This window comes from Myodes glareolus, chromosome 25 (genome assembly GCF_982192425.1).
Source record: "Myodes glareolus chromosome 25, mMyoGla1.1, whole genome shotgun sequence".
Classification (NCBI taxonomy): Eukaryota; Metazoa; Chordata; class Mammalia; order Rodentia; family Cricetidae; genus Myodes; species Myodes glareolus.
In genome coordinates this window covers 26,791,252-26,802,193 of record NC_142050.1, presented here as the reverse complement: position 1 = coordinate 26,802,193, position 10,942 = coordinate 26,791,252, and the positions used below count along the sequence as shown (strand labels likewise).

General features: G+C 48.0%; 1 protein-coding gene and 1 long non-coding RNA gene across 2 annotated transcripts in view; one reads left to right on the top strand and one right to left on the bottom strand.

Moving 5' to 3' along the window:
• Positions 1–1,779, top strand: part of LOC146889691 (uncharacterized) — an 11,294-nt gene extending 9,515 nt beyond the window's left edge. The window contains exon 3 of the long non-coding RNA XR_015000007.2: positions 1,652–1,779. This is a non-coding gene — a long non-coding RNA (uncharacterized LOC146889691). The remainder of the gene's footprint in view (positions 1–1,651) is intronic.
• On the bottom strand, positions 706–4,990 carry Lep (leptin). The gene is made up of 2 exons (XM_048451023.3): positions 4,826–4,990; positions 706–3,702 (listed from the first exon to the last, which is right to left on the bottom strand). The coding sequence occupies exons 1-2, from the start codon at positions 4,967–4,969 to the stop codon at positions 3,343–3,345; spliced, it is 504 nt and encodes a 167-aa protein (XP_048306980.1). The 5' UTR covers positions 4,970–4,990; the 3' UTR covers positions 706–3,342.
• Between the last annotated feature and the right edge of the window lie 5,952 nt (positions 4,991–10,942).

Below are 10,942 nucleotides of genomic sequence, written 5' to 3'. Positions count from 1 at the left end.
TCTTTGACATCCAGTCCCCAGAATTCTGGAAAGAAGATGTCTGTTATTCACACCTCCCAGCCCGTGGTCCTCGGCTGTAGCAGCTGGTAGGTAAGCTGACACCCCATGCTCCCCAGCAGAGGACTGACAAGCAAGGGTGTTGCTGATTGTGACGGCAAACGAAGAAAGGGCTTAACTTCAGATTTTGTGGGGTCCTCCTTAGCATTTCCTCTCCAGAGACACCACTGATCTTTGTGGTGGGGAAACTGGTCTTTTGAGTTGCCATGGAAATGGTAGTCTTTGAGAGCCAGCTCCACAGTCAGATCCTGTGCGGACTGAGGGGACACTGTTCTGTGGCCACCATGAGCCCAGGTCATTGTTTCTGCTCTGTGAGCCCGGCTGGTCTGTTGTTAGTTCAGGTGGTTGTCATTTGATTATTTGCTTGGGCTTTTGTTGCTGATACTTTTGACTCTGATTTTTAAAAAATAACCTGGTGCTTCTCAAGGCTGGTTTGCAGAAGTGCCCAGCCTCTGGTATAGACTGTGCTCCTTGACCAGCCCTGGGCTTTAGGGTAATCCTTTTGCCTGAATAACTGGCGGCTGGCTGTGGCCAAGCCCGGGTGGAGCTGACCCGGGTGATGGCTGGACGCCAGCCAGGCCTTGCCCTGTCACACACAAACAGCTCCCTTGAAGCCCCTCCGCAACAGAAGACAGAAAACAAAGCAGGGAGGCATTGTTAATTTATTTAAGTTTACACAAAATAAAACAAGTTTGTTGTTGTCATATAAAAAAAACCCCAAAACAACAAAAAAAACAACAACAAACATTTTTGCATATGGGAAGTTTCACAATCTGGGAATGAGCCATAGTACTGGGTTTTCTGAGCAAAGACTCAGAACATTTCAGCTTGATGAGGTGGCCAAGGTGACAGACAGACCATGGACCCCAGAGCAGTGAGACACCAGCCACCACACGCCCCTGCTCCAGACTGTGGCACTTGGGACTCTTGCGATACCCACTTTTGTGGCCCATAAAGCCCTGCCAGCCTTTCCCTTTCTCTCCCGTTCTTCCTTGTCTGTTTTCCCTTCACCTCCCATTACACCGCTACCCTCCACATACCGACTTCCAGTGAAACCACGTCCTTCTAATAGAAAACTACACCCCTCACCTCCTTCAAAACCTACTTCAGATTCCTCTCTTCTAACCAGCGCCCCAAATCTGGGTCCAGTTCACCTCCAGAATGTATTCCCTGGCTGGAGGAACACCCTTCAGGGCTGAGGAGCTGGTCTCTAGTCTGGTCTTGTCACCTGTGTGACTTTACAGTTTAAATAACTCTTAACAGAAAGTCCAAGATCCAAAATGCTTCCTAACCCAGTGTTGTCGAGTGAGGACAAGATGTCACGAGTAGGAAGTTCCACACCGTGAAATCTTGTTTCATGCACCTAATGGCATTTAAAAACTTCGTATAAAATCACCTTCAAGCTGTGTGTATATGATACTATAAAATATAAATGAACTTCATGTTTATACTGGGGTCCCACCCCCAAGATATCTCATTATATGTCCTCAAAGATACCTAAACCTGAAAAGACTCTAAAGTCCAAAACTTCCTAGTCCCAAGCATTTTGGATAAGAGATCCTCAACCTGTATTTTCTTCTCTTTATGACCCCAGTCACCCTGCGTCAACGGATATGTGACAATAGCAGTGGGTGCCCCTGTGCCCCGAAAAGTATGCAGATGCTGTAGAGTGCAAGTGGGGTCACCCTGGGCATGGTCACCCTCAACTCAGGCTGTTTCCACCCATTGAAGACAGCTGTGTGGTGTTGCCCTGGTAAAGTATCCACCCTGGTGAGTAGGGTCTTACCGCAGGGGCGTGAGCCCCTGATTTTTTTGTGTTTATTTGGTGGGCTTCTCAAGCCCATAGCACCAGTCAGGGCTGAGCACGAAGTGGTGCTCAGTCTTAAAGTGAATTGCCTTTGATCAAGTTTTCCTGCATTGATCTGCCACCCACAGGGTGCTGGCAACATCAGGGTGCAGGGTGGTGGAAAAACCCAAGCCCCTTTGTTCATCCTCCGGAACGTGACCTCCAGCCCGAAGGGCAATTCTGGCAGCCTGGCCTGGGGCCCTGGCACTTCCTCGGCAGTGCTGGCCCAGGCCTCAGGACCATCAGCTGAATGATTTCTCATTCCCACTGGACCAAAACTCCCCGCAGAATGGGTGGGAAACATGGCTTTACTTCGGATGAGCCAATCAGATGAGAACCGCTTAGTAGCAGGCAGACACCTACCAGGGTTACTGCTCTGTTAAGAAACCCATTGTGGGATCAACCCCGGACAACTTGGAGGGCCTTTTTCTTGGGGATCACTGTCTCAACTGTGGGACCCTCACTCCCTGAGCTCAGCAATATGCCAATAAAATGACCTGTGACTTTCGCCCCCTCCAAGGGTGCCTGGTGTGCTCTAAACTGTTCTTTCCACAAAACCCATACTAGGTGGTTGCAGAGGTGAGGCAATGCCTCACCCTGTCAGAAAAGGCTACCACGTATACATTATTCAGAAAACACATTCTGAGACTTTCTCTCTACCTCGAACACATCCTCTACCCCCAGGTGCACATAGATACATATTACACTTGACAAAATTCATCTTCTTTTGATAATAACCTAGCCTATGCTCCAGGCAATGCCACCACAAAAGTGTTTGCATAAAGTCAGTTACAATAGAAACAAAACCAGTCACCAGAGGACAGACTTGAGAGCTACCTCAGCTGGCTCTTGTTCAGGAGAGCCCAACCTTCCAGTCTCTCAAAATAGGTCTGCCTCAGGCAGACCCATCAATGGGGTTGAAAACAGCACCCCAGGAGCCTCCCTAGCCCTGACTGACCCCAAAACCTGAAAAAGCCAACACTTTGCTTCAAATCCATCCAAAGAAAAATGCAGAATAAATAACGTGTGCTGCTTGGGAGTTTCCAGCTGTGTGTGGATGCAGCCTTCATGGTGCTCCCCAGAGACTCTGAGACAATCCAAAAGTTCGACCCCCCCCCACCTTCCTCTCGTCCCCTGGGCCACAGTGAAGCAGGTACAGGGAGGGGGCGGGACGGTTCTTATCTATGCTTTCTGAAGAACCGAATGAGGGTCACCTCTGCAGACTGGCCGCTCCTAGTGCTCATGGAATCGTGTGTATATCTTTAGTCAAGCGTTGTGGAGTCATGCCTTTGGAAGGGTGGCCTAGAAGAGTGAGAGACGTGGGCAGAGTCCTGGATGAAGGATGTGCACACATGGATGAGGGATGTGTACACAGGGCTCTCTTCTCCCCGAGATACCTGGAAGCCCAGGTTTCTTCCCTCAGCATGGTCCTTGAAACCTCAGCATTCAGGGCTAAGGTCCAACTGTCGCAGAATGTCCTGCAGAGAACCCTGCAGCCTGCTCAGAGCCACCACCTCTGTGGAATAGAGCGAGGCTTCCAGGACACCGCCCAGGCTCTCCAGCTTCTGCATGTCACTGGTCTGAGGCAGGGAGCAGCTCTTGGAGGAGGCCAGCAGATGGAGGAGGTCTCGGAGGTTCTCCAGGTCGTTGGATATTTGCACCACGTTTCGGGAAGGCAGACTGGTGAGGATCTGCTGGTAGACCGCGAGAGTCTGGTCCATCTTGGATAAACTCAGAATGGGGTGGAGCCCAGGAATGAAGTCCAAACCAGTGACCCTCTGCTTGGCGGATACCGACTGCTGTGTGGGAGAAAAGGAACAGCAGATACTCAGCAAATGGCAGGGGAATCCATCTCCAAAGCCCTCCATCCCGTCAGTGAGCCCGGACTGCCTCCTTTCTTCTTCACCTTTCTGGTCTGGGCCCTTATCTCCTGTGCTCAGCTGACTGCTGAGCCACCTAGTTGGTCTCCCAGACTTCTGCTCGTTCCCAGCCACCCCTCCCGTCACTTCTAACTAATTCCTTTCTTCAAAGGACATCTATGAGGGACCAGCCATGGCTCTGTATTCCTTATCCCCACTCCAGATCTCTCCCTCCCGGTGAGATTCTTGTGTAGCTCTCCCTCCTTGGGAGCAAAGTCACGCCTCTCCCCGACTACATTGAATCCGGTTTCCAGGGAGGACTCTTCCCATCCCAGTGGACATCTCTCATTGCTGCCCACATTTCGGTAGTGGGGTCTCCCATGTGTGGCCCTGATGACTACTTTTGAAAGATGATGAAGATTGTGACTTTGAAAGGAGGGTGAGCAACAGGCAGGAGAGCTGTGGCTAAAATGGTTAGAGCCTAATGACCCTGCTGTGTAGAAGTGGAGTCACTGGGAGTTCAGCTGCTTATCAGTGCAACACCGGAACCTTTAGGGTTTCTTGCGGTCCTGCATACTAGGATTCCAGGAAGGAGTTTCAGGAAGGAAGGAGAACAAAATAGAAACCAAAGGCTGAGGGGACCAGGAGATAGTGGTCTATAGAGCAGGGGGAGCATGGGTCTCCCTGATGTGAGCCTTACACGCTCAGCTAGCCACTGAGGGCAGGGTTTGCTGCAGCAGAGTGAAAATGAACTAAGTAGCCGTATGATATCACGGAATCTATAATTTCTTCATGGGAGTATATGACAGAGTCAAATCCCTTAAAGTGGCTGAGAATTAGATCCACAGTGAGCTAGCTGTCTAGGTGCTGGATTTAGAATTGGAATCACTCAACTCTGGATTCCAGCAGTCAGAGGGGTCAACAGCCATTACCAGAATGAATGGACACCCTAGGCTTATAAATTCTCAGCTTCCGGGATGTGCCTGGCGCCCAGAAAGTGTTCAATGGGTTTCTCTCTCTGGTTCCAGCCCCACTTCTCCTTTGTCCTCCAGAGTTTCCCTACCGTGTGTGAAATGTCATTGATCCTGGTGACAATGGTCTTGATGAGGGTCTTGGTGTCATCCTGGACTTTCTGGATAGGCACAGCTTGAACATAGGACAGATAGGACCAAAGCCAGAGGAACTGGCACAGGGGTCTCCAGCACATTTTCCTTCCTGGGATCTTCCTGGTCCTGCAAACAGAAGAAGAGCCCAGTATAAATCCATCCACCTGCCCTGTTGCCCACCTGCTGTCAGAAGTGGATGGATAAGATTTGCTTTCTTCCCTAGCCAGCTCCCATATTCTCAACGTCAAAGACAGTTCATTATGGAAGCTAGATTAATGAAATGCATTCCCTTGGGGAGGTTATTGGCAGATCAATAAAACCACAGCGATGCGCCCTATAGATTACAGGGCAGTATTTGGCAGATAGATGTGATGATGATGGGGGCTTCATTGCATGTTTCAAGGGAAACCAACTCTTAAGATCTGGGTTGAATGTAGCAGTTTGCTCCCTGCCTAACTTTAAGGTGTATCACCTAACCACGCAAAACCTCACGTCCCTAGACTCTGCCTATCTCCCAGCTTTTGTGAAGCTCCTTAGCTAAAGCACAAGGAGGAGCTGGAGGAGTTGGGAAGCGCTCCTCTCACTCCTCCATTGTTAGGGACCCGGTGCTGCCTGGCTCTTCCCTAACAGCCTGTTGCTGTCCCATACGACTGACCTTCATTACTGACTTATAAGTTCCTTCTTCTCCCAACGGGAACCTGACTCTTAGCAGCCTTTCTCTCATCAGACAGTGCACCAAGGCTGGAAGCTGCTTCCCACACTCTGGGCCTCAGTGTAACAGAGGGACAGACAAGCTACAGGCTGTTTCAGTGCAGGAAGACAGTGTGAGACATGGCAGGAGCCCAGAGGAGGTCGTCTTGGCTGGTGTTGAAGACGGAGAAGGGGCTGGGACAGTACAGCATGGTTGCCACACGTGTCCAAGAGACCAGAAGTGTAATGGTGTGGAGGAAGGCGAGAACACAGCACGTCTCCTTAGGATGCTGGAAATCTCAGTCATGGAACCATGGGCTTTTAAATTAACACTATGCAGATTCTTGATTAAGAAACACAGGCATAATGAGATGCATGAGGCAGAACGGTAATAAAGTTAAATGTCTGCACGTCTGTAGCCAGCGATCCATGCGAAGGGTGTGTGTGTGAGCTGGAATAATAACGATATCCATAAGTATTAGGATGCCGAGTGTAGGGATAGTAGGAAAACTGCCTCTCCCCATTTGTGCTCTTCCTCATCTGGGTCTTGGTGGGGACGGGTAATGCACTGCCATCCGTTGGTGGTAATATTAGTATAACTCACCTTCTGGCAGTACAGCAAAAATGAGCTCGCTGCTTATATATTATTTATAGTGCTTGCTTAAAGGTACGCTCTTTTTAATCTGCGCTTTCCAGAAGAGAAAACAAATGAGGCTCGGAAAGACGAGCCAACTTTTCCAAAGTCAAAAAGATAAATGGCAGGCTGGGATGTGTGAAGGACAGATTGAAATGCAGCAACTCCCTGCCGCCACCCGCAACTTCACTGTCCAAGGTGTTGGTTATCCTTGGTCATCTGTGACCCAAAAAGTATTAAATGGAAAATTCCAGAAATGAATAATTCATCGCCCTTTAATTGTGCCATGCCGAGTAGTTTATGAAGTCTTGTGCTGTCCCCTCCTGTGCCTCCTGGGATGTGAGGCACCCTCATCCACAGTGGGCATCCACACTGTATATTTTGCTGCTCGGTTAGCAGATCAACCGTCATGGAACCACAGTGTGTTCCTGTTAACCTTTATTTAATTTAATAAAGACCCGAAAGCAAGAACTGGGACCAAAGGATGCATAAACATTCAAAAATTTGCATTCTATGGGTCTGTGCTCTGAGGCATAGGAAGAAGAATTGGTTATAAGTGGCTTAGCCCTCTCACAAGTTTCAGGTGTCCCCTGGAAGTCGTGGACTGTATTCTGCACAGATTAGTGGGGCTGTCAGCTGATCTCCCATTTAGTTCCCTGCAATCCCAATGAAGGAACCAAGTATGATACTTAGGCCCCCGGCTTTAACGGCAGGCTCTGTTTGTGTTGGGTTTGCTTGTTTGTTTCTATGTGTCCCTGGGCAGGATAGTTAACATCCCAAAATATCTGATCCTACCAGTAAAATGGAGCTAACACTAGTGCTGGCTCCAAAGGCTAAATGAGATTAATTTTCAATATCCCTGCCTATCTTGACTTGTGTCTGGCTCAGGGTTGAGGGAGTAAATGCCAGCTACTTAAAAATTATTGTAATTACTGCACAGAGCTTGAAACGCTCTGGGCAACAACACCTGCAGCTGACCCAGAGTCAGGCATTTGGCCCACGGGCATCCTAACGGGGTACCTGGTGCTTGTGGCTTTTCCCCTGCAGCACAAGAGTGTGTGGCATTCATTTCTAAGATTTATGTGTTGACGACATCCTCCTTCCTTACAAAATTTACTGCCAGATTAACTATGGCCATAGCATAGCTATTTTCACATAATGACCACCCCAAACTATCGGAATGGACAAACAGGTTTACAAGCCGTCTCTCAGCATGGATAATACGCCCCAGTGGATTCTGGCAATAAATCGCAGTGCTTTGAAAACGCGGAATTGAGATGCTGTTGCTGAGTAAGGAGGCCTAAGATGAGAGGCCAGGCTTCTAGGACATGCATGGGGGGCTGCAGAGTGAAGTGGTCACAGCTCCATCCACCATCAAAGCCATGGTAAGAACCGATGACCCCAACAGCACATAACATGCTATGCAACACACGCACATACACAAACACACCAACATGCATGGCCATGTTAGTTGCTCCCAGTGTCTTTACTTTTCTTTCTTTTCTGGGTCCTAAGGGAGGTGTGCGGCCATGAAAAAGAACTGCTATACTTGTCAACTTCTTCCATCAGGTGAGTTACACAGCCAAATGTGACCAATTAAACAGAAGCAGCAGTGCCACGTGACCGCTCTTGGCATTGTTTATGGTGGCCCATGCATACCTGGGATTTTAGCATTTGTGAGGCTGAGGCAGGAGAGTTCCTTGTAAATCTTAGGCCAGCCTGGACTACAGAGCAAGATCTGGTGTCAGAGAAACTAAAACCCCAAATAAATAAATAGCATTAATAAATTAAAGAGCAAAAAGTGTCCTTCTGGTGTAAGAATGTATGTCATTAATTGCAATGGAAGCGGGAACGTTAAATAGATTCAGGGTCTTGGTCAACTCTAGGATATTATAATGTCTAAGGACATTAGGACACTATCTGTGTGGTCAGTTAGAATTGGGGGGTGGTTGGAGCTTAGGGGAAAGGGGCCATGAATGTAGTTCCAGAGAGCTGAGGCCACAAAACCTTTCCTTTCTAGGAGTTTCTGAAGTGGTTTAAATGCCTGAGAGTGGTTATAGTCTAAGAGCTGGCAGAGGAATAGCTAAAACGCTGAGGGACACTGTGCCCCTCACTTGGGGACCGTGGCAGTAGAGCTGGAAAGAAGAGGAACCCTGCAGAAGGGCAGGCTGGGCACTGGTAGGCTACCCCACCCTCTACTTCTGCTTCACACTCAGGACACCTCACTTGATAGCTCTTCTGAGGGCCTCCCACCTTCCCCTGCCACATTTCACCTTCCCGATTGCGACTCCCCAGTGGGGCACACAGGAAAGGTAAAAGAACAGAAAGGGGAAGCCCAGAGGCAGCTCCAGGCAGTAACATATGTCTTCAGAAAACAGCCTCAAGACAGGTCCAAGAGACTTGCGGGCCACATTATGGGCCCACCAGTTTCCTCTTTCTGGTCTCACCTGGGTCCTGGACCCCTGACCCCAGTTAGATGATTCTCCAGTGACATCCCTGCAGGACAGTTCCACGCTCCCACTTTCCACCCTGTCCTTCCCTGCAGACAAGACCACCCTAATTTCCCCAAGATATGGCAGCCTCAGATGTGAATACCCTCTCCTTCCCTCCACCCAGGGGACAGGGCAGACCCTTCAGGACAACATGGGTGGGGATGGACACACCTGCTGGCCACTTCTTCAGATCCAGACTGGACGGCAGCAGAGCCCAGGCCAGGCCTGCCCACTATGCAGCAATGGGGGAAATGACAATTAGGGGAGGACTGGGTGACAGAGGCATCGCTGGCTAGGCTGCCATCAGGGAGCTCAGCCTAGCTTCTCCCATACCAGAGGTGAGCAAGAGACCCAGAACACACTCCCTTCTTTCTTCTCGAGTCATAAGGTCTTTATAGATTTTTTTTTTTTTGGTAATCTTTGGTATGCTACTGTGAATTAAATTCAGATAATATTTGGCTAAGGAGCATATGAAAATATCTTAGAAATGCAAATCAAAACCACAGTGAGATATCATCTCGGACCTCAGAATGACTTTTGTCAAAAAGACAAAAGATATCAGATGCTGGGGGTGGGGTGTGGAGAAAGGGAATGCTCATACATTGCTAGCGAAACTGTCAATGAGTACAGCCCCTATGGAAAACACTGTGGAGATGGCTCTAGAAACTAAAAATAGAGCTACTTTATGATCCAACCCGTTCTTTTCTCTGGATAGATATGCACCCAGAGAAAAGAAGCCCAGTACGTGAAAGAGATATTTTGTTTCCCTATTTATAACCAAGATATGGAATCAATCTAAGTGCCCATTGAGGTATGAATGAATAAATAAAATGTGGTACGTATCCACAGTGAAATAGCATTCACCATAAAATAAATGAAATACTGTCATCACAGCAACATGAATAGGAGGACATTATGCTGATCTCAAGGTGGAGAGAGAAGAATAGCAATTCTCAGACCCTCAGAGAAGTGTGGGGAGGGAGGAAAGATGGCTACCGCAACTGAGTACAGGGAATGTTAGCTAGGAAGTATGACTTCTTTAAAAATGTTTTCTGGGGGTTGAAGAGATGGCTCAGTGGTTAAAAGAGCATACTGCTTGCTACTCCAGAGGATCAGAGTTCAGTTCCCAGCACCCATGCCGAGTTGTTCACAGTAATTATAGAATTATAGATCCAGGACCACCATACGCCTCTAGACTCTGAGGGCACCTAACTTTCTCTCTCTCTCTCTCTCTCTCTCTCTCTCTCTCTCTCTCTCTGTCTCTTCTCCTCTCTTAAACATACCAACTAGGGTTTTTACTACATTTATTTCCTTAAACTAAATCTTTAAAATTTTTTACACATATTTAGTGTGTGTGTTCACAAGCATACACACAAATTTTACCCACTGAGACATCTCTTTGCTGTCTCAATGTCTAATATAATGGTTTTATATTAGCTATTTTGAATTGTCCAGTTAATTATGGTCTATAGTTACCTTACTGAAGTACAGATTATTACAAAATTTTTCTGCTGAGCTGGCAAGATTGCTCAGTGGATAAAGACAGTCATTACCAAGACTGACAATCTGAGTTCTCTCCCTGGGACCTAAATGCTGGAGACTTCACATGCTCTCTGTGGTACATGTATGTATCTGTATCCCCCCTCACTCACATACAGACACACACACACAATACACAAATAAACAAAGGCTGGTGAGATGTCTCAGAGGGTAAAACCACTTTTCACGGAGAATAATGACCTGCGATCAATGCCCACGATGACCCATGTGGTAGAAGGAATCAGTTGATTCCTGTAAGTTGTCTTCTGGCTTTCATACACTCTCGTGCATCTGCCAAAAAATGTTTTTAGAGATTTGCCCGTGCTGCAGGTGACATACTCTTGGGGATTTCAGCCCATTCCTCAAATGTTGGCCACTGTATGCGATTTGAAAATTACTAAGCTAGCAGGAACAATTTTCTCTTCTCTGCAACCAAAGGCCTTGCTTGAGAAATCATGCTGACATTCTTAGCTGTAGGCACAGTGTGGGTGAGGGGCTCATATTCTCTTCATTCCCATCAGGGAAAGCAAATAGATTTCAATTCCTGCGTCACCTCTGATCAGTTTTCAGTGGCTCCCCAGAGCACTGTCAGGAGCGGAACTGGAACTCCTGCCACACGGCAAGAGGGTGCCACAATCCATTACTGACACCTGCACTTGGCTCAGCATCTCCCAAGGGCCTGACACAGAGCAGGTGCTTATTCAATTTTTGTTGAATGA

Excerpts from the sequence above, each read along its gene's own strand:
- Lep (XM_048451023.3), bottom strand. The coding sequence starts at position 4,969 with ATGTGCTGGAGACCCCTGTGCCAGTTCCTCTGGCTTTGGTCCTATCTG. Across the intron at positions 3,703-4,825 it reads TCAATGACATTTCACACACG|CAGTCGGTATCCGCCAAGCA; the intron begins GTAGGGAAACTC and ends TCTCCCACACAG.